We start from the raw sequence: 24,764 nt of genomic DNA on the forward strand, positions 1-24,764 counted from the left end.
CATCCATCCATTTTCTAAAGCTTGTCCCTTTTGGGGTCGCGGGAGGGGTGCTGGAGCCTATCTCAGCTGCATTCGGGCAGAAGGTGTTGTACACCCTGGACAAGTCGCCAGCTCATCGCAGGACTTAAGCGCATATTTATATTTTCTGTAAAGTAGGGACGCTATTTTTTCAGATTTTTATGAATATTGTATTTTCACTTTAAAACACACTGGTATTAACCGTTTGCACACACTCATGAACACCTACTCAGTGGCCTAGTGGTTAGAGCAGGCCTGGGCAATTAATTTGACTCGGGGGCCACATTTAGAGAAAAAAATGTGTCTGGGGGGCGGTATACCTATTTTTAGGCTCACTAGTACAAAACCTCATGATAATGTCTGATTGAACGCTAAAAACGTTATGACAGACCACCTCAAAAAAATGTAATAAAATGTTACATTTCTATGAACGATAAAACCCTGAATATTGACAAAATATGAATGCCACGCAAGTTAAACGCAACAAAAATGCAACAAGCAGTGAAATATGAACGCGAAGGGTACAAAATAAACCCACTTACCATCGGATATATCTGATATACCACTAAGGTTTAGAACTTTGTTGTGAAAATCTCCTTCCGCGTCTGTGGAAACGCTTCCCGCGCACACTGCTTGGTGCTTCGTATCAGCTGCTGTGACGTAGATTGCCATAGTAACTAATTAGATGACCATAGTAACTAATTAGATTACCATAGTAACTAATTAGATGACCTTAGTAACTAATTAGATGACCTTAGTAACTAATTAGATGACCTTAGTAACTAATTAGATTACCATAGTAACTCATTAGATGACCTTAGTAACTAATTAGAAGACCTTAGTAACTAATTAGATTACCATAGTAACTAATTAGATTACCACAGTAAATGGTATATCATCCAAAAGAGATCAGTAGGTTGTGAGTTGAAACTCTGGCCGAGTCATACCAAAGCTTATAAAAATGGGACCCGGGCGCGGCCACCACTGCTCCCCTCACCTCCCAGGGGGTGATCAAGGGTGATGGGTCAAATGCAGAGGACACCACACTTAGTGTGTGTGTGTGAGACAATCATTGGTACTTTACCTTTAAAGACTTACGGTCATTAGAAAAAAATCACGGCACATCATAATGGCAGCTACACTTTCCATTTTAAAGATGTAGAAATATTTTTTGGGGAATGTCCGGCGGGGCAGATTGATAAGCTTAACGGGCCTCATGTGGCCCCCGGGCCTTAATTTGCCCAGGTCTGGGTTAGAGTGTCCGCCCTGAGATCGGTAGGGTGAGCGTTCAAACACGGGACGAGTCATTACAAAGACTGTTAAAATGTGACCCATTACCTCCCTGCTTGGCATTCAGCATCAAGGGTTGGAATTGGGGGTTAAATCACCAAAAGTGGTTCCCGGGCGCGACCACCGCTGCTGCTCACTGCTCTCCTCACTTCCCAGGAGGTGGAACAAGGGGATGGGTCAAATGCAGAGGAAAAGTTTCACAACACCTAGTGTGTGTGTGACACAATCATTGGTACTTAACCTTCTCCTCTCTTATGTAATAATGACATATACATTATTGGTACTCAAGAATGCTAATGCCCAAAAAAAAATAGCTGCAGTATGGACAGTTGATTTTTATTTGCCACTGGTTTCGTCATCCATTTTTTCCTTGTCCTTTATGAAGGAACCACAGACTCTTTGATCATGTAATGGCAGCTAGTAGATAGTGGCTCATAGCGAGGCTTCCTCCTTGCAGCATAGCAACAAGGAGGTTCAGCTTGTCTTCGATGGTAAGAAACTTTCTCTGTGGCTGTGCCAGAAACTTTAAAGGTCACACAATGATTGGATGGCATCATAAGGGCTTCAAATAAATTCCAATAGCATGAGGAGCAAGAAGTCCAGCAAGATGTTCACTTGTGCAAAGCTGGACAACCAGTTAACTTTTAAATGTCCTCCAATAAGCCATATTTGCCAACCCTCCCGGATTTTCCTGGGAGACTCCCGAAATTCAGCACCTGTCCCGAAAACCTCCCGGGACGAATTTCCTCCCAAAAATCTCCCGAAATTCAGGTGGCGCTAGAGGCCACGCCCCCTCCAGCTCCATGCGGACCTGAGTGACGTGTATAAAGAGTGTGTCTGCCCAATGACGTTATAACTGTAGAATGATACAGGGCGAGTTCTTAGTTTTTTATGTGGGTTTATTGTTAGGCAGTTTCATTTACGTCCTCCCAGCGTGGTAAAACAACACACAACAGCAGTCAATTTTCAGGACAATACTGCCATCTACTGTACATGCATATGGTTAGAAAAACAAGGATGGACAATTCAACCCTTAACTCAACAATGTGTAGATGAGTGCTATGTTTGTGAAAATGTGTAAATAAATGAACACTGAAATTTAAGTTTTTATTTTATTCATATATACATATATATATATATATATATATATATATATATATATATATATATATACATATATAAATAGCTAGAATTCACCTAAAGTCAAATATTTCTTATATATATATGAAATACTTGACTTTGAATCTAGCGGTAAATATACTCCTCCCCTCTTAACCACGCCCCCAACCACGCTCCGCCTGCCCCCAACCACGCCCCCCACCTCCCGAGGTGGGGGGTGATATATATATATATATATATATATATATATATATATATATATATATATATATATATATATATATATATATATGTCTTGATTGGATTATCCAGAGAATAGTGCTCGATACCGTGGTAGAGCGCAATATGTAGGTGTGGGAAAAATCACAAGACTACTTCAAGTAGTCTTGTGATTTTTCCCACACCTACATATATATATATATATATATATATATGAAATACTTGACTTGGTGAATCTATGAATTTAGCGGTAAATATACTCCTCTCCTCTTAACCACGCCCCCAACCACGTCCTGCCCCTCCCCCCAAACACGCTCCCCACCCCATCCCCCACCTCCCGAAATCAGAGGTCTCAAGGTTGGCAAGTATGCAATAAGCACTCAAGGTTTGTCTTAGTGACATCATTTACAAAAGATAAACATGGCTATAGGCTACTAAACGCTACACAACAGCTAAGCAAATAATAAGGAGCACACAAGCTAGACATAATGTTCATAATAATTGTCTTTAGTTGGCCAATATTGTACACTTTTCGATATAAACAAGTATAAAGTTATTATGGTTGTATATTATGAACAAGTACAAAGTCTCCAAAGCAGACACTTATTAAAAAGTATCCAGTAACAAAGGTGTCCGCATCATTCAACTTACTGCGTTATGAGCTTAAAATGGAACAGCACTTTTTTTGGAATTTTGCCTATAATTCGCAATCCTTATGGAAAAAAAAAGTTAAAGTACCCATTTGACCCATCACCCTTGATCACACTCCGCGAGGTCAGGGGAGCAGTGAGCAGCAGCGGTGGCCGCACCTGGGAATAATTTTTGGTGATTCAACCCCCAAATCCAACCCTTGGTGCCAAGCAGGGAGGTAATGGATCGCATTTTTATAGTCTTTGGTATGACTCGGCCGGGGTTTAAAACTCACGACCTACCGATCTCAGGGACACTTAGGGACACTCTAACCACAAGAAGAGAAGAACACAAAACGTTTTTCTTTTTTTTAATGCATTCTGAATATTGAATAAATGCGATTAAAAGTCCACTTGCATTGGAGCCTATGAGAGTAGCTCTATTCTGCCTACAAAAGCCCTTAAAAAAATCCAAACACCTCCATTAAAGGCCTACTGAAATGAGATTTTCTTATTTAGATGGGGATAGCAGGTCCATTCTATGTGTCATACTTGATCAATTCGCGATATTGACATATTTTTGCTGAAAGGATTTAGTAGAGAACATCCACGATAAAGTACGCAACTTTTGGTCGCTAATAAAAAAGCCTTGCCTTTACCGGAAGTAGCAGACGATGTGCGCGTGACGTCACTGGTTAAAGGGCTCCTCACATTGTTTATAATCATAGCCTCCAGCAGCAAAAGCTATTCGGAAGGAGAAAGTGACGAGTTCCCGATTAATTTGAGCGAGGATAGAAGATTTGTGGATGAGGAAATTTAGAGTGAAGAACTAAAAAAAAAAATAAAAAAAAGCAACGGCTCCGGGCGGCGGCAGTGGGAGCGTTTCAGATGTAATTAGACATATTTACTAGGATAATTCTGGAAAATCCCTTATTTGCTTATTGTGTTAATAGTATTTTAGTGAGATTATAAAGTCATACCTCAAAGTCGGATGGCTGCGGTGAATGCCAGTGTCTCTGAGAGAAGCTGAGGAGCCAAGATCACAGCTGCCTTTTTGACAGCTACAGGAGGAGGTCCCATAACTCACTAAAGTCTCCGGTAAGAGACGGCTTAATATCACAATTTTCCCATCCAAAAAATTGCTGGTTGACGTAGTGAAACATGTTCGCTTGACCACTCTGTGTTAAAGCTTCACAACAAACAAAGAAACACCGGCTGTGTTTCGGTACTAAAGGCAGCTGCAATCCACCGCTTTCCACCAACAGCATTGTTCTTTATAGTCTCCATTATTAATTGAACAAATTGCAAAAGATTCAGCAACAGAGTCGTCCAAATTACTGTGTAATTATGCGATGAAAAGAGATGACTTTTAGCCCTAAGTGGTGCTGGTCTAATATGTCCGTTACAACCCTAGACGTCACAAACACGTGTCATCATACACGTCATCATTCCGCGACGTTTTCAACAAGACACTCCGCGGGAAATTTATAAATTGTAATTTTGTAAACTAAACCAGCTGTATTGGCATGTGTTGCAATGTTAATATTTCATCATTGATATATTAACTATCAGACTGCGTGGTCGGTAGTAGTGGGTTTCAGTAGGCCTTTAAGGTTTTATATACATGATATAAGTATATATGTAATGTTGAAATGGGCACATAGATAATCCATCCAGCCATTTTCTACTGCTTGCCCCTTTTTTGGAGTCACGGGAAGTGCTGGAGCCTATCTCAGCTGCATTCAGGCGGAAGGCGGTGTACACCCTGAACAAGTCGCCACCTCATCACAGGGCCAACACAGATAGACAGACAACATTCACACTCACATTCACACACAATAACATTTAATATTTATGTATTTTCATCATGTTAGGCATACGCAGCGCATTCGTTTAAAAAAACGCATCACAACGTTCGCCTTTTTTGCATCAACAACATTGTAGACTTCATGCGAGCCAACAAACATAATAAAACATCACCTGCTGTCATTAGGATGCCGACTGATAGAATCGTGTTATATTCCCGTTTGGATGAACAATGATTCATAATCAAAGTGTCACTCACATTGACATCCCACTGGGTTCTGAGATTTTCCTTGCCCTTACGTGGGATCTGAACCGAGGATGTCGTTGTGGCTTGTGCAGCCCTTTTAGACACTTGTGATTTAGGGCTACGTAAAAAACATTGAGTGATTGAAGTGAGGTGGAAACAATTGTCATTTCCGGGTCAAAATTGGCTGTCAAAGTTGAAATACTTGTTGAAATACATCCTCATCCTTCTACTATCCTGGTGAGCGGAATGATTTGTGATCGACAATAAACTTCCACAAGCAAGAATGCGAGGAAGCTGCTGACCCCTCGATGATGTCAACCTAGGCACACAAGCTGGTGGTCACGGCGCTGCTATAGGTAATCTATCTGCGTTAGCATTTATAATAACAATCTCACTAATACATATACCTTGGCGATTTTTGAATGGTTATTTATCGGATTTTATGGGCAAAATAGTGGCGCTCCCATTGGCTCCGCTGTAAGAATACTTTTATTTATATTCATTTACGAGTTAGAATGCATTGAAAAAACCAAACATCCGTCATGTCTTTCATGATTATTGTGAATGATAGGCACATTTTTTTTAATGTGCAGTTCCCCTTTAACTTAAAGAAAAGAAACAAAAAAAGACAGCATAAGTGCAGTCCCGACGGTTAATAATGAACAGGTAAGTGTCTTTCATACTTACCATTTTTTTTTATGTGTATAATTTCACTTGATCAAGCCTTATGTAAAATTCCACACAACAAAATAATGAGTATATATATGATTCATGCAGAAATTGTATTGGATCAAGGCTCCAATATCAGTATTGTATTGGAAATAGACTGGTACTGTGTATTAAAACATGCTATTCATATTTTTACCATTTAAGCATATTCAACTTTTAATAATATGATTTGTAGAGAATGTGTCTATACTACTGATACTATCTATACCTGGGCAAATACTAATTATTAATATCCAACTGCCTTAAGGTAATGATACAACTTTCCATGCCAACAAAGCAAGTGTGCGTGACGGAAATGCACTAAAAAATATGGCTTGACTTTGCAAGTTTGCTCACTTTCAAATTTGGAAATCAAAACTGCAACTAAGATGCACGTTACCATCAAACAGCTGGTGTGTAACGATAAACACTTTGTAGGACTCAACAAAAGACAAGACTGGCACGTTCAACTTAATATCGAAGGAATACTTCCTGACTGCAACAACACACCTACGACAAACTGTATACTTGCTAATTAGACTCAGAAGTGTCAGAAAACTTAATATCGAAGGACTACTTCCTGACTACAACAACACACCTACGACAAACTGTATACTTGCTAATTAGACTCAGAAGTGTCAGAAAACCAAATATAGTGTAACAACTGGACAACACAGTTATCATTATCAGATCATTGATATATGTAATATATATACATATATGTTTATATATATATATATATATATATATATATATATATATATACATATATATATATATATATATATATATATTTATATATATATATATATATGTATATATATGTGTATATATATAATCCATCCATCCATTTTCTACCGCTTATTCCCTTTTGGGTCGTGGGGGGTGCTGGCGCCTATCTCAGCTACAATCGGGCAGAAGGCGGGTTACACCCTGGACAAGTCGCCACCTCATCGCAGGGCCAGCACAGATAGACAGACAACATTCACACTCACATTCACACACTAGGGCCAATTTAGTGTTGCCAATCAACCTATCCCCAGGTGCATGTCTTTGGAAGTGGGAGGAAGCCGGAGTACCCGGAGGGAACCCACGCATTCACGGGGAGGACATGCAAACTCCACACAGAAAGATCCCGAGCCTGGATTTGAACCCAGGACTGCAGGACCTTCGTATTGTGAGGCAGACGCACTAACCCCTCTTCCACCGTGAAGCCCGTATATATATAATAATTTTTTTTTAATTAAAAAAATGTTTTTGCCACATTAACACACACACAAGTACTGCTAACTGGTACCGCTGAGTTCTGGTACCGATTCCCACGTAACAGTGATTGGTACCGTGTCGATTGAAATGTGAAAGACACTCATGTTTATTTACGTGTTAATTAGCTGTTAAATTGCACACTCTCTTCTGTTCCAGGATCAGCTGTTGTTCTGCGATGATTGTGACAGAGGCTACCACATGTACTGTCTGAGCCCTCCCATGTCAGAACCACCGGAGGGTATGCAACCGCTTTACTACCCAACATTTCAATGAAGGAAAACTCAGCATACACATGATGTTTATGATAGGGTTTGCAATAGAGGAGGAAAAAGGATCAATTCTCCTTTGCATCATGATTAAAACGTGGACGATTCAGGAATCAATGGACAAATATCGATTATTATAATACAAACGGTTCTAAAATGCAGCATTAATGCTAATGTTCTTTGGGTTAACATATATATACAGCCGAAGTTTATCCATTAGACAGTGCTCAATACCAGGGTGGAGTGGAATATTCGTTAGGTCAAGAAAAAACACGGAGGTTTCCCTGCTCTTCAGGGAAACAGGGAGAACTCCGCTGAACAGGTTTGTGGGGATGAAATAGCCTCCATGTTTTTTTCCTGACCTAACGAATATTCCACTCCACCCCGGTATTGAGCACTGTCTAACGGATAAACTTCGGCTGTATATGTACAGGAAAAAACACGGAGGCTATTTCATTCCTACAAGCCTGTTTCGCAGGTTTCCTTGGTCTTCAGCGGCATTCTCCCTGTTTCGCTGAAGAGCAGGGAAACCTGCAAATCAGGCTTGTAGGGATGAAATAGCCTCCGTGTTTCTTCCTGATTTTTCACGACGGATATATACACACACACATATACATATATATATATACTGTATATATATCCATCCATCCATTTTCTACCGCTTATTCCCTTTTGGGGTCGCGGGGGGTGCTGGCGCCTATCTCAGCTGCAATCGGGCGGAAGGCGGGGTATATATATATATATATATATATATGTATATATATATATATATATATATATATATATACACTGTGTGCCACTAAATGATGCAATACTGCATATAACAGTGGCCAAAGGAGGAAGGAACCTACTGGATATTTTATTAATGTTATAAAAAATTAAATGTAATGAAATTAGAACAGTTGTTCTTAACCTGGGTTCGATGAGTCGGCCTCAGGGGTTCGGCGGATCCTCTGCCGCGGAGGTCAAGACACACCCGAGTCATCGTGTAAATAAAAACTTCTCCCTTCCGCCGTCTTATGCATACCCACAAACCATGTGCCCTCTAATATTCCATCGGATTCGCAGGTGTGTAATTCCTTGTGAGTTCATGCACTGTGTTGGTTTTGTTCTCTGACCAAGGTGATGTTCATGCTCGGTTCATTTTGTGCACCAGTAAAAAAACATATAACTTTGTCTTGAGTTTGAGAAAAAAAACATTTAATTTTTCACTAAAGAGGGGTTCGGTGAATGCGCATACGAAACTGGTGGGGTTCGGTACCTCTAACAAGGTTAAGAACCACTGATTTAAAATATACAGTAATATACAATATATGAACAATGTCCAATTTATTAACAATATACAATTAAAAAATGATGTACAATATAATAATTATAGACGTATAAATAGTCGATTTAAAATCGAACCGTAGCCCCCTAATTGTTATCATAAACAAACTAGTTTGCAACGCTCAATAGTGTTTCTCACATTCTTTATCAGGCTGCTGGAACTCACAACTTTTGTTGGCCCCAGGAAAGCTTATTTTGCAGTTGCGGGCAAACAGACTACTTTGTTACGCACAATGGCCGTGCGATAGTTAGGGCTGTGAATCTTTGGGTAGCCCACGATTCGATTCTTGGGGTCACAATTCGATAATATATCGATTTTTTTCATTCGATTTGATTCTTGATTCATAAACGATATTTTTCCGATTCAAAACGATTCTGTATTCATTCAAAACATAGGATTTCAGCAGGATCCACCCTAGTCTGCTGACATGCAAGCAGAATAGTAGATTTAAAAAAAGCTTTTATAATTGTAAAGGACGATGTTTTATCAACTGATTGCAATAATGTCAATTAGTTTTAACTATAAAACAAACCAAAAATATGACTTATTTTATCTTTGTGAAAATATTGGACACAGTGTAAGCCACTGTGACACTTTTTTTTATTTTTTTTTTTATAAATGTCTAATGATAATGTCAATGAGGGATTTTTAATCACTGCTATGCTGAAATTATAACTAATATTGATACTGTTGTTGATAATATTCATTTTTGTTTCACTACTTTTGGTTTGTTCTGTGTCGTGTTTGTGTCTTCTCAATTGCTCTGTTTATTGCAAAAAAAATTACAAAAATTAAATCAAAAATAATATTGATTTTTTTAAAATGAGAATCGATTCTGAATCGCACAATGTAAACGATTCGATTCGTATTTGAATCGATTTTTTCCCACACCCCTACAAGACAGGCTACCAAAACCAGGGCAAAATGTTGCTTTCATGCTACAACTGGGCCGTACGAAGACCACGGTAAAAATGTCACCAGTGCACTTTGACAAAGTCCTTTTGGATTTTTAGGGCATTACAAAAAAAACCAGGGGAAACCTAATGAGCATTTGGAGAGTAGCACCGCCCCTTTAGTTTTTAAAGTCTGCAGGTGTTTCCGTTCCGGAGTGTGACTACCACCTATGAGGATGCTCACTGGTGTTGTCATGGGTACAAGTACTACCAAGACCATCTGTTACCATGGCAAACAGCAGAGGTGCCACTTGAGTCCCACGCACATGGTCTGCCCACACGTTTGAAACGAGATTTCCACTTATACCCAAAAGCATAAAGGTTGTGTCTGCTCTTAATTAATGCGACAAATCCCGCGGCCAAACCCGCGGTAACCTACTTGTCAAATCCCCTCCATCCACTAATGGCGTGCACATCAAGCCTTCATCGACAGCATTACTTCACACTGTGAGACGAGGGATTAATCCACCAGGCTGCACAATAGCATTGATTGAACTGCTTGTGTGTGTGTGTGTGTGTGTGTGTGTGTGTGTGTGTGTGTGTGTGTGTGTGTGTGTGTGTGTGTGTGCGTGTGTGTGTGTGCGTGTGTGTGTTTGTTTCAGGGAGCTGGAGCTGTCATCTGTGTTTGAGACAACTGAAGGCAAAGGCCTCAGCCTACATCACCCTGACTTAATCTGCAGACGGCCATTCCTCCTCTCTCAAACATTCCCAGTCGCCCCCTGACTGTCTGTGTGCGCCTCGGCTGCCCCCCACACCCCCCCTCCAACCTCCATGATGCGACACGTCTTTCACGGAACCCAACAACCCAGCGTCCATTCTAGAGGAGAGCCGACCTCCAGCGTTCATTCCTGTCACTCACGCTCCTTGCTGTGGATGGATGACCCCTCGTAACACCGCCACACACACACACACACACACACACACGTACACACACATTCTTGTATTTGTGACCTTCTTGAGACCTGAGAAAAATGCCTACCTCTTTAGGACCACCCTTTCTAAATATATGAAGATTTGTACTTACAGCATTGAAGGCCTACTGAAATGAGATTTTCTTATTTAAACGGGGATAGCAGGTCCATTCTTTGTGTCATACTTGATCATTTCGCGATATTGCCATATTTTTGCTGAAAGGATTTAGTAGAGAAGATCGACGATAAAGTTTGCAACTTTTGGTTGCTAATAAAAAAGCCTTGCCTGTACCGGAAGTAGCAGACGATGTGCGCGTGACGTCACTGGTTGTAGAGCTCCTCACAGTGTTTTTAATGGGAGCCTCCGGCAGCAAGAGCTATTCGGACCGAGAAAGCGACAATTTCCCCATTAATTTGAGCGAGGATGAACGATTATTGGATGAGGAAATTTAGAGTGACGGACTAGAAAAGAAAAAAAAAAGGCAATTGCATTGGGAGCGATTCAGATGTTATTAGACACATTTACTAGGATAATTCTGGGAAATCCCTTATCTTTCTATTGTGTTGCTAGTGTTTTAGTGAGTTTAATAGTACCTGGTAGTAGGAGGGGTGTGTCCACGGGTGTGTTGACGCCAGTCTCTGAGGAAAGTCACGGCAGCAGGACAAAAGCTCCGCTGATCCCCAATAAGAGGCGACCCTTTTCCACAATTTTCTCACCGAAAACTGACGGTCGACATGTAGTCGGGATCCATGTTCGCTTGACCGCTCTCATCCATAGTGAAGCTTCACCTCCAGGAATTTTAAACAAGGAAACAATGTGTGTTTGTGTGGCTAAAGGCTAAAAGCTTCCCTCCTCCACCTTTTATACTTTGACTTCTCCATTATTAATTGAACAAATTGCAAAAGATTCAGCAACACAGATGTCCAAAATACTGTGTAATTATGCGATGAAAAGAGACGACTTTTAGCTTTGTGTGGTGCCGGGCTAAAATGTCCCCTCCAACCAATAACGTCACAAACACGCGTCATCATTCCGCGACGTTTTCAACAGGAAACTCCCCGGGAAATTTAAAATTGTAATTTAGTAAACTAAACCGGCCGTATTGGCATGTGTTGCAATGTTAATATTTCATCATTGATATATAAACTATCAGACTGTGTGGTCGGTAGTAGTGGGTTTCAGTAGGCCTTTAATAATACATACATACTATGCAAATATTAAAAAAAAGGTAAGCTTTTTAGTTACTTTATTTTTATTTTTATTTTTTTGTTTGTAATTGTTTTTTAATCATTATTTACTTCAAGTGATTACAGTATGTCTCTCGATACAATTTTTTTTACTTTTTGGAAATCAATTTTGGCCGAAGGGGGTGCATTTCAATTTCTCACACACACTTGTTATTACATGTGTTGACCGCACTTTTAAAACCAACACACAGTCAATTTGAAAAAATCCCTCCTTTTTGGGACCACCCTTATTTAGATATATTTCACCCCCTAGGGGTGTAAATGCCCTCTCCGGGTTAGGGAAGAAATCTTGCCCCAAGTGGAGGAGTTCAAGTACCTCGGAGTCTTGTTCACGAGCGAGGGAAGAGTGGATCGTGAGATCGACAGTGCGGCGTCTTCAGTAATGCGGACGCTGTATCAATCCGTTGTAGTCAAGAAGGAGCTGAGCCGGAAGGCAAAGCTCTCAATTTACTGGTAGATCTACGTTCCCGTCCTCTCCTATGCTCATGAGTTTGGGGTTATGACCGAAAGGACAAGATCACGGGTACAAGCGGCCGAAATGAGTTTCCTCCGTCGGGTGGCGGGGTTCTACCTTAGAGATAGGGTGAGAAGCTCTGCCATCCGGGGGGTAGCTCAAAGTAAAGCCGCTGCTCCGCCACATTGAGAGAAGCCAGATGAGGTGGTTCGGGCATTTGTTCAGGATGCCACCCGAATGACTCCCTAGGGAGGTGTTTAGGGCACGTCCGATTGGTAGGAGGCCACAGGGAAGACCCAGGACACGTTGGGAAGACTCTGTCTCCCGACTGGCCTGGGAACGCCTCGGGATCCTTCGAGAGGGGCTGGGGAGAGGGATGTCTGAGCATTTCTCTGCTTAGGCAGTTGCCCCCACGACCCGACCTCGGATAAGCAGGGGAAAATGGATGGATGGATGGGTGCTAATGAGACAGTCTCTATTATATGCCTTGGTTTTCCCTATTGGGTCCATGATTTCGGTCCTAACGTGTTCACCAGTCCTCATATGGTTGGTACTTTTCAGTATGAGCCTGCTCAGTGGCGTTGTGGTTAGAGAGTCCGCCCTGAGATCGGTAGCTTGTGAGTTCAAACCCCGGCCGAGTCAAACCAAAGACTATAAAAATGGGACCCGTTGCCTCCCTGCTTGGCACTCAGCATCAAGGGTTGGAACTGGGGGTGAAATCACCAAATTGATTCCCAGGCACGGCCACCGCTGCTGCTCACTGCTCCCCTCCCCTCCCAGGGGATGGAACAAGGGGATAGGTCAAATGCAGAGGTTAATTTCACCACACCTAGTGTGTGTGTGACTATCAGTGGTACTTTAACTTAGTTGATGTCTCAAGAAGGGTAGAAATACAAGACCACACGCACACCCTCAAACGAATTCATCAGCCGGCAATAGGTTCGCTCCAAAGACACACACTCCAGCCTGCCAAGGGCACTTTGGAGCAAGAGTACTCCACTGGAGAACCTCTTAAGAGCCCTCAGAAGAGCCCTAATGATCTTTGGCCGCAACTCAGTCAAGTAGTGAGTGAGAATTAACAAGATGGATGGGCACCAGGCAGAGGACGTGGCTTCGGAGACACCGGACAACAACGGAGCAGTATGTTCTCGTCCTATAAACTGCGGACAAATAAACTTCATCCCGTTTTAAAGCTGGCAGAGTCAACTTCCTCAATAGACTTTTGCTGCCCCAGTAATTGTACAGAATTCAAACTGGTTCTCGGAAGTACACTCCTGAAGAGAGTGCAGCATTTGGAGTTTAAACCTCTGAATGGGATTCCTACAGACTTAGGAATGGATGGTGGGGGTTCTGGTGTTTGTGGAGGATGTCCTATCCAGAACCTGCTAAATGCGTAGGATCTCCTCACATTTCCCCTCTGGGGGATAATGACTGCGAAACACCACTTGGCGCTTGGTGTGTTTTGTCTGTGTGTGTGGTCGGGAATGTTGGTTTGTTGTGCGTCTCGGGATGGGTACAGAATTTGTACCGGGTATGGATTCACGTAGAAATCCAACGGTGCCATGTTTCAATACATTTTGTTGCAGGTGACGTCACATCCGGTCTGCGGACTCAAACAATGAAGCAGAATTCACTCTAACAAAGCACTTATGCATGATAGAAAACACTTGAACGCACAAGCCAGCTCGGTGCTGATTTACCTTCGATTTACCCGAGACGTGCCAGAGATTAGCATTGGAGATTTCATATGGCCATTTTAGCACATCCAAATTTGGTAATGAAAACTACAACTAAGATGCACGTTACAATCAAACAATTGGTGTTTAATTATAGTACAAAACCCAAAACCAGTTTAGTGGGCACGTTGTGTAAATCAAAAATAAAAACAGAATGCAATGATTTGCGAATCCTGTTCAACTTATATTCAATTAAATAGACTGCAAAGACAAGATATTTAATGTTTTGCAAATAATCATTAACTTCGAATTTAATAGCAGCAACACATAGCAAGAGAGTTGGCACAGAGGTATTTTACCACTGTGTTACATGGCCTTTCCTTTTAACAACACTCAGTAAACGTTTGGGAACTGAGGAGACCAATTTTTGAAGCTTTTCAAGTGGAATTCTTCCCCATTCTTACTTGATTTACAGCTTAACTTGTTCAACAGTCCGGGGTCTCTGTTGTTGTATTTTACGCTTCATACGGCGTGACACATTTTCAATGGGAGACAGGTCTGGACTACAGGCAGGCCAGTCTAGTACCCGCACTCTTTTACTATGAAGCCACGTTGTTGTAACACGTGGCTTGGCATTGTATTTCTGAAATAAGCAGGGGCGTCCATGATAACTCTTGCTTTGATAGCAACATATGTTGTTCCAAAACCTGTATGTACCTTTTAGCATTAATGGTGCCTTCACCGATGTGTAAGTTACCCATGTCTTGGGCACTAATACATTTCCATACCATCACAGATGCTGGCTTTTCAACTTTGCGCCTATTATAATCCGGATGGTTCTTTTCCTCTTTGTTCCGGAAAATGTGGACTCGTCAGACCACAGAAAAATTTTCCACTTTGCATCAGTTCATCTTAGATGAAATCGGGCCCAGCACCCTTTCTGGGTGTTGTTGATAAATGGCTTATGCTTTGCATTGTACAGCTTTAACTTGCACTTACAGATGTAGCGACAAACTGTAGTTACTGATAGTGGTTTTCTGAAGTGTTCCTGAGCCCATGTGGTGATATCCTTTCCACACTCATGTCGCTTTTGATGCAGTACTGCCTGAAGGATCGAAGGTCCGTAATATCATCGCTTACGTGCGGGGATTTCTCCAGATTATCTGAACCTTTTGATGATATTACGGACCGTAGATGGTGAAATCTCTAAATTCCTTGCAATAGCTCGTTGAGAAATATTGTTCTTAAACTGTTCAACAATTTGTTCACACATTTGGTCACAAAGTGGTGACCCTCGCCCCATCCTTGTTTGTGAATGCCTGAGCATTTCATGGAAGCTTCTTTTATACCAAATCATGGCACGCACTTGTTCCTAATTAGCCTGTTCACCACATGTGTTCGATGAGCGTTCTTCAACTTTCGCAGTCTTTTTTGCCACTTGTGCCAGCTTTTTTGAAACATGTTGCAGGCATCCAATTCCAAATAAGCTAATATTTGTAAAAAATAACAACGTTTTCCAGTTCGAACGTTAAGCATCTTGTCTTTGCAGTCTATTCAATTGAATATAAGTTCAAAAGGATTTGCAAATTATTGTATTCTGTTTTTATTTACCATTTACACAACGTGCCAACGTCACCTGTTTTTGGTTTTGTACAATGCCTAATGTATAAACCCCTTTTAGGGCGCAAACAAAAGACTAGATCAGTGGCCTTTAATGTTCTCCAGGCCAGGGACCCCCTAGGAAGGAGCAAGGGACCCCCTACAAAAAAAATGTTGATTGTGTTTTCTATTAAACTGGTCCTAAAGACACCTTGTTATGGTGCCACTATCTCAGCCCTCGTTGGCTGCTATCGAGCCCCGGGGAGAAATCTTTCAGCCACTACTGCTGTGGAAACCCGGCGGCCCAGTCCGGCCCCCGGGGTCGCCCGATGATGATGATTGTGCAAAACTGTACTAAGGTATCTAAATGCATACGTTATAGTGCCGCTAATAGATCGCTGGCAACTAGCTATAATGTATTGGATCAATGATAATGTGCACTTAAAGACCTACTGAAATGAGATTTTCTTATTCAAACGGGGATAGCAGGTCCATTCTATGTGCCATACTTGATCATTTCGCGATATTGCCATATTTTTGCTGAAAGGATTTAGTAGAGAACAACGACGATAAAGTTCGCAACTTTTGGGCGCTAATAAAAAAGCCTTGCCTTTACCAGAAGTAGCAGACGATGTGCGCGTGACGTCACTGTTTGTAGATCTCCTCACATCTTCACATTGTTTACAATCATGGCCACCAGCAGTTAGAGCGATTCGGACCGAGAAAGCGACAATTTCCCCATTATTTTGAGCGAGGATGAAAGATTTGTGGATGAGGATAATGAGAGGGAAGGACTAGAAAAAAAATAAAAAATTAAAAGTAAAAAAAAAAAAAGGCGAGGGCAGTGAGAGCGATTTGGATGTTATTAGACACATTTACTAAGATTATTCTGGAAAATCCCTTATCTGCTTATTGTGATATTAGTGTTTTAGTGAGATTATTTGGTACCTGAAAGTCGGAGGGGTGTGGCCACGGGTGTGGTGACCGCCAGTGTCTCCGTTGGGAGGAGGTAATAGTCCGCAGCTGCAGGAGGACGCAAGCTCCGCTCATGTCTACAGTAAGAGCCGACTTATTAGCACAATTTTCTCACCGAAACCTGCCGGTTGACATGTGGTCGGGAACAATGTTCGCTTGACCGCTCTGTTCCATACTTAAGCTTCACCTTCGGGAATTTTAAACAAGGAAACACCGGCTGTGTTTGTGTTGCTAAAGGCAGCTGCAATACACCGCTTCTCACCTCCATCTTTCTTCTTTGACTTTTCCATTATTAATTGAACAAATTGCAAAAGATTCAGCAACACAGATGTCCAGAATACTGTGTTATTATGCAATTAAAGCAGACTACTTATAGCTTGGATCGGGCTGGAAAAAAAGGTCCGCTACAACCGGTGACGTCAAACGCACGCGTCATCATACCGCGACGTTTTCAACAGGAGACTTCGCGGGAAATTTAAAATTGCAATTTAGTAAACTAAACCGGCCATATTGGCATGTGTTACAATGTTAATGTTTCATCATTGATATATAAACTATCAGACTGCGTGGTCGATAGTAGTGGGTTTCAGTAGGCCTTTAAAGACGGTTAAATTTTGGGAAAAAAATGTTTCAAAGTCTTATCAACCAAAAATTTCACAAAAAGTTTGTCCTCTGCTGACCCTTGGGGTTCACATACTCCCTGTTGACGACATATGGAATAGATTTTCCTTCACGGCAAAAAAAAATCCCTGACTAGACAAAACACTGTAATCTATACACTACTGTTATCTAATGTCTTGGAATTTGCAGCTGCATTCAAATTCTAGTCTATAATACTTGCGAATGAGACTCAGAAGTGTCAGAAATTAAGATTCATAACAACTGGATAGCACAGTCATCATTACCAGCACATTGTTAAATAACAAAAAATTGATGTTTTTAGTAAACAAGTCGAAATTAAAGGGAAACATTATCACAATTTCTTAAGGGTTAAAACCAATAAAAATCAGTTCCCAGTGGCTTATTTTATTTTTCGAAGTGTTTCTCAAAATTTTACCCATCACGCAATATCCCGAAAAACGGCTTCAAAGTGCCTGATTTACACCATCACTATATCCACCCGTCTATTGTCCTGTGACGTCACTGCATGAAGCCACCAGAAACAAACATGGCGGATAGCACAAAAAAGTGTAGCATAGTAGCTCGGATTCAGACTCGGATTTCAGCGCCGTAAGCGATTCAACAGATTACGCATGTATTGAAACGGATGGTTGGAGTGTGGAGGCAGGTACCGAAAACGAAATTAAAGAAGAAACAGAAGCTTTTGAGCCATATCACGACAGACAGCGGCACGGGAGGAAGCGCGGACGAATTCGGCCATTGCCTTCTAACCAACGATTGGTATGTGTTTGTTTGGCATTAAATGTGGGTGGAGGGAAAGGCTGGATGCAAATATAGCTACTAATGAGGCATAATGATGCAATATGTACATACAGCTAGCCTAAATAGCATGTTAGCATCAATTAGCTTGCAGTCATGCCGTGACTAAATATGTCTGATTAGCACATAAGTCAATAATATCAACAAAACTCACCTTTGTGATTTTGTTGACTTTATCGTTGGAAATGCATCTGCTTTGAGTGTCGCAGGATATCCACCCATTCTTGTCATCTCTGTCGTGGCATAGCTCTCGTCGGTAAAGTCTACGGAAGAAACGAGGGACTTTCGCATCTTTTGACCACTGTTGCAACTTGAATCCGTCCCTGATCGTGTTGTTACACCCTCCGACAACACACCGGCGGGGCATGATGTCTCCAAGGTACGGAAAACAGTCGAAAAAACGGAAAATAACAGAGCTGATTTGACTTGGTGTGTGTAATGTGTTTGAGAAAATGGCGAGTCGCTTCACGATGTGACGTCACGGGTGAAAGGTCATTGCGAACAACAGCCGAACAATTGAAAGGCGTTTAAATCGCCAAATTCACCCATTTAGAGTTCGGAAATCGGTTATAAAAAAAACATATGGTCTTTTTTCTGCAACATCAAGGTATATATTGACGCTTACATAGTTCTGGTGATAATGTTCCCCTTTAATAATACACACAAAAGCACTGTTTGAGCAACAGTATCAATTCCCGGGAATTGGTACCTATAAGGATTCAAATGTGAAAGGTACCCGTCCTTACGTGTGTCTGGCCTTTTTTAATGTTTACAATTGTAGGTTATTTTTGTTTTTCGACAGAAGGATTCGGTGCAGTGTCTGCAGTTTTGTGGTCTTGGTGAAGCAAGATCTGGGCCGAAAGGCAAAGTTCTTCATTGACGGGTTGATCTGCGATCCACCTTTGGTCACCAGATTTGGGTAGGGACCAAACGATACAAAAGGTTTTCAATGCCAGGTTACTGGACTCGCCCTAAGAAAAGCTCATACGGAGCCAGTTGAGGTGGCTCGGCCATCCCTGGTAATATTTTCCAGCTGTTCTGGGAACTACTCGGAGAAACTGAAACAATTGGGATCTGAGAAGTCTGAAAATGGACGGATGAATGTTGTTATTCTGATTTTGATACGTGAACTCTTAAAAAAAAAAAGCACACTTAATTCCGCAATAATGTGTTTGTGATAAGAGCTATTTTAGCCAAATTAGGTGTGTTTTGCGTGTGTGTTTGCGTGAGAGTGTGTGTGTGTGTGTGTGTGTGTGTGTGTGTGTGTGTGTGTGTGTGTGTGCAGACGCGACCAGTGCAGTAGTTGTAGCTATCGCCACACTCAGTGGGAGCTGTGTGTAGGAGGGATGCCTTTTGAATGTGAGGAAAAATAACACTTTCCTATTTGCGCATTCCAGCAGTGATGGAGTCGAGGCAAAGTACCGTATTTTTCGGACTATAAGTCGCAGTTTTTTTTTCATATTTTGGCCGGGGGTGCGACTTATACTCAGGAGCGACTTATGTGTGAAATGATTAGCACATTACCGTAAAATATCAAGATTATTTAGCTCATTCACGTAAAAGACTAGACCAGGTGTGTCAAACTCATTTTAGATGGGGGGCCACATGGAGAAAAATCTACTCCCAAGTGGGCCGGACTGGAGAACTCACGGCACGATTACTTAAAAATAAAGACAACTTCAGATTGTTTTATTCGATTCAAAATAAATGTTTTTGTTGATTTTTTTACACTTACATATTGCGGTTAATAATATTCTACTTTTATTTGTCGTTATTTATTCTTTGTGAATAAATGATGTGAAATTTTACATCAGTCAACTCATTGGTGTTAATCAAGATTAAAACAATTATATCAGAATCAAAATAAAGAATGTTATTTCTGTAGTTTGCTCATTTTCCTTGACTGGTGCACTAACATCGCGTGGTTTATTTTATTTTATTTTTTTACACATGCAGCATCGTCTACAATAGGGGTGTCAAACTCAAATACAGAGTGGGCCAAAATTCCAAACTGAACAAAGCCGCGGGCCAAAGTTGAACAACTTAACCTTTTAATAGGGACCCAAACAAGTTTTGCATTGAATATTGAACAAGCAAGGCTTATATAACTTTATAGTGACATGCAAAATCCAGTTTTGTTGGTAGCGGTTTGTATATTGTACCGTCCCGAAAGAGTTAGTGCTGCAAGGGGTTCTGGGTATTTGTTCTGTTGTGTTACAGTGCGGATGGTCTCCCGAAATGTGTTTGTCATTCTTGTTTGGTGTGGGTTCACAGTGTGGTGCATATTTGTAACAGTGTTAAAGTCGTTTATTACGGCCACCCTCAGTGTGACATGTATGGCTGTTGACCAAGTATACGTTACATTCACTTGTGTGTGTGTAGAATCCGCATATATTACGTGACTGGGCCGGCACGCTGATTGTATGGCGGAAAAGCGGACACGACGACAGGTTGTAGAGGACGCTAAAAGCAGTACCTTTAAGGCACGCTGCTGATATTGTTTTTCCGAGTGGAAATCGGGAGAAATTCAAGAGAATGGTTGCCCCGGTAGATTTCCGGGGGGAAGGGGCACTGAAATTCGGGAGTCTCCTGTGAAAATCGTGAGGGTTGGCAAGTATTAGAATTAGCGGTGAATGCACCGCCGCTGTATAATACCGGCGGGCCAGCTCTAATGTTAATTTAATATTGTCTCAAGGGCCAAAATAAATTACATGGCGGGCCAGAGTTTGACACCCATGATCTACAAAGATACAAATAATTGCTATTGTGACATCTAGTGGACACATTTAGAACAGCTGTTTCTTTCATTCAGAAATGTTGGCTCATTTTTATACTCAGCAAACTCATCCCGCGGGCCGGGTAAAAACCTGTTCACGGGCCTGATCCGGCCCACGGGCCGTATGTTTGACACCCCTGGACTAGACGTGTCAGATTTCCTGGGATTTAGCGATTAGGAGTGACAGATTGTTTGGTAAACGTATAGCATGTTCTATATGTTATAGTTATTTGAATGACTCTTACCATAATATGTTACATTAACATACCAGGCACCTTCTCAGTTGGTTATTTATGCCTCATATAACGTACACTTATTCTGCCTGTTGTTCACTATTCTTTATTTATTTTAAATTGCCTTTCAAATGTTTATTCTTGGTTATAAATTTCCCCCCAAAAATGCGACTTATACTCCAATGCGACTTATATATGTTTTTTTTTTTTCTTCTTTATTATGCATTTTCGGCAGGTGCGACTTATACTCCGAAAAATGCGGTAATTGCTTTGAGCAGGATACACCACAAGTACGATTACTAGTACTATTTCATTACAGAGTTGTAAAATATCACTGTGACACATTTCATCTATATTCTCTTCCAACAGACTTTTGCTTTCTTTTAATAAGATGACGTTTATTATGGTGCTGGTAGTTTGGGACAAATACGAACAAGAAACTATTTACCCCACTTAAATGACAGGATGTGCTCTCATGATCCACAATTGCATTTGAGTGTGCACAGCTGTACAGTAGTGTGGTATACATGGAATTTTTGAGCTTGGTAAAAAATGATCAGGTCACATGATTTGGATTAGATTTGGGCCGTTCCACCGAATCGATGCCATTTGTATAAATACATGATTAAATCAACCAGTTCCTGTTACTCATATAAGTCATCTTTGACTCAGGGGCCTTGCATAACGACAAAACAAAGTGGCTTTAGATGTGTTACCAGAGGTGGGTAGAGTAGCCAAAAGTTTCGATAAATGTAAAAAGTAGTCATCATAATAATTACTTGAGCAAGAACCGAAAAAAATACTCAAGTACTGAGTAACTGCTGAGTTACCGTATTTCCTTGAATTGCCGCAGAGCATATAGTATGTGCGTGCTTAGTATTACTGCCTGGTCAAACTCGTGATGTCACGGGTGACACTTCCCCTGTCATCATTTTCAAAATGGAGGAGGCTGATTTCAATACCGGTAATTTGAAATCGCATAAAGGGAAGAAGATTAAGAGCTATTCAGTAGGATTCAAGGTACAAGCTTACATCGCACTCAAATTTTTACTGCATGCCTTTGGTAAGTGCCGGAGTGAGAAGAGGTTTTAGAATAATTAGCGCATGCTTACTTTTACCGCATGCCTTTGGTAAGCGCAGGAGTGAGAAGAGATTTTAAATTAATTAGCGTCCCGGCGGCAATTCAAGGAAATACGGTACTTATTTTTTATTCAGTAGCTTTTTTTTTTAATGGTACGTGCTATGGATAAATGGTATTAATGGTAACCGGGGTAAAAATACAAATAATTATCCATCCATCCATCCATTTCTACCGTTTGTCCTGTTCGGGGATCCGGGCGATGCTGGAGTCTATCTCGGCTGCATTCGGGCAGAAGGCGGCCTACACCCTGGACAAGTCTCCACCTCATTGCAGGACAGTTTTAAATTAAAATGATAAAAAAAAACAACAAAAAAAAAACAGGGGTTAGTAGGTGTGCCTCACAATACGAAGGTCCTGGGTTTGATCCTGGGATCAGGGTATTTCTATGTGGAGTTTGCATGTTCGCTCTGTGTGAGTGTTGTCTGTGTTGGCCCTGCGATGAGGTAGCGACTTGTCCAGGGTGTAGACCCCCTTCCGTCCGAATCCAGCTGGGATAGGCTCCAGCACCCCCCGCGACCCTAAAAGGGATAAGCGGTAGAAAATGGATGGATGGGAAAAAAAATTGATAGTGTTTACAATGGATTGGTGCAAAAGAGTCATGTGACAGTGACCGGAGGGAAGAATTATCGCTCACAAGCCAAATAATATGCAAGCAGTAATTGGTAGGTCACAAATTAATATAATTGTGATATGAAATCTGAATGAAACTTAATGTAACAAAGTAAAACTACAGTTTGTTCTTCACAAAAACACTCAAGCGTTTCGCATTAAAACAGTGGTTCTCTAACTTTTTTCCACCAAGTACCACCTCAGAAAACCACCATAATGACCAACATTAAAATACAGTAGCATAGTAGGCCCAAATATTCATTAAAAACAAGTCAGAGGTTTTATCTAACAAGTATATTTAATATTGTTGGCTCCTGTAACATTACACACAGTATAAACACTAACACTGTGTTTGAATATCGTAAATTAAACATTGTACTATAATCAAGTGATTATTTTTCGTACCACTAGATGGAGCCAGTGTACCTCTAGTGGTACATGTTGCACAGAGCATAATACTACCACCACCATGCTTAACGGTAGGCATGGTGTGGTAATCACTGTATTAAAACTAGTCTGAAAAGTAAAATGTCTCCCAAAAGTTAGTAAAGTAAATGTAGCGTGTTACTACCCACCTCTGGGTGTTAGACACATTTTTTTAAGGATACAAGCTGTCTTTCGGCTAATTATTATGTTTCAGGTTGCCGGCAAAAATTCAGGTTAAGAGGCTCCTCCCCACCGCCGGTTGACGTGGCAAATGCCACAGTGAAGTTCTTTAAGGTCCGACTAAAACATCCCGCGTCTTGGTCGATAGCTCGTTAATTAACGGCAAGTAAAACATAATCATGTTTTCTTTGCAACCATGACAGGGAAGAAAGTGAGTGTGAAAGACAGGGCTGAGAAGAAGATATTTATTGGCTTAAAGAAAGGAATTGCCCAAAAAAGTGACGCGTTGTCAGCTTGGCAAAACACTTCGAACCGCTAGTCTGTACCGTACTGAAGCAAAATAACGCCAGCCAAGGACATTAAAATCATTTCCAAACAGGGGACATTCATCCATGAAAATATAGAGATGCTGCTGATGGTGTGTTTGACGGAGAAGCAGCTTGCAGGACATACTGTAGAAGTCTGCTCTCCAAAACAAATGCTCTACAATAGCATACAAAACTTCCGCAGTTGTTGAGTACATTTTGTTCTGTGTTTATCTAAACGTTCCTTTTTGTTTTATCTGGGTTAAAGAGGCTGTTTGCAACCTTTACGCAGCTGCTAACTACCCAAAGTTATGGAGGAGGCGTGGCCTGCGGGCCTGCAGCGAAGCGGGGTGTGCCAGGACCGGGCTCGAAGTCTGCGACGGGTGCGTAGATGGCCCAGGTGGGCCTTATTATCTAATCACCTGTCTCTGTTTAAGCAGCAGCAGGCGTAAGAGAGAGAAAGAGTGTACCTGTCAAGCCAAAAAAAGACAATTGCTGGAAAGCAACCGACAGCATTTCATTGAAAGATAAAATGGTATCGCACCATGAAACGGGCTCGCAGGGAAATGCTTGGTGGTCTGGAGGACCCACTGGAAGGCGACTTCCCCAATCCGATTTTGAGAACATAAACTACACTCCACATGACACACGCAAACAAACATTAGTAGAGATGTCCGATAATATCGGACTCCCGATATTATCGGCCGATAAATGCTTTAAAATGTAATGTCGGAAATTATCGGTATCGGTTTCAAAAAGTAAAATTCATGACTTTTTAAAACGCCGCTGTGTACACGGACGTAGAGAGAAGTACAGAGCGCCAATTAACCTTGCCGGCCCACTCACATAATATCTGCGGCTTTTCACACACACAAGTGAATGCAAGGCATACTTGATCAACAGCCATACAGGTCACACCGAGGGTGGCCGTATAAACAAC

The 24,764-nt window shown here is 41.3% G+C and overlaps 1 protein-coding gene across 1 annotated transcript in view; it reads left to right on the forward strand.

Annotated features, from left to right (window-relative positions):
• The window catches only part of dpf1 (double PHD fingers 1), a 147,974-nt gene extending 130,941 nt beyond the window's left edge, over positions 1-17,033 (forward strand). Inside the window, 2 exon segments of the mRNA XM_061918923.1 lie at positions 7,459-7,540; positions 10,454-17,033. Of these exon segments, the coding sequence (XP_061774907.1) occupies positions 7,459-7,540; positions 10,454-10,524 (153 nt within the window). The 3' untranslated portion in view covers positions 10,525-17,033.
• Positions 17,034-24,764: the final 7,731 nt, after the last annotated feature.

The sequence above is a fragment of the Nerophis ophidion genome, linkage group LG13, assembly GCF_033978795.1.
Source record: "Nerophis ophidion isolate RoL-2023_Sa linkage group LG13, RoL_Noph_v1.0, whole genome shotgun sequence".
NCBI lineage: Eukaryota > Metazoa > Chordata > Actinopteri > Syngnathiformes > Syngnathidae > Nerophis > Nerophis ophidion.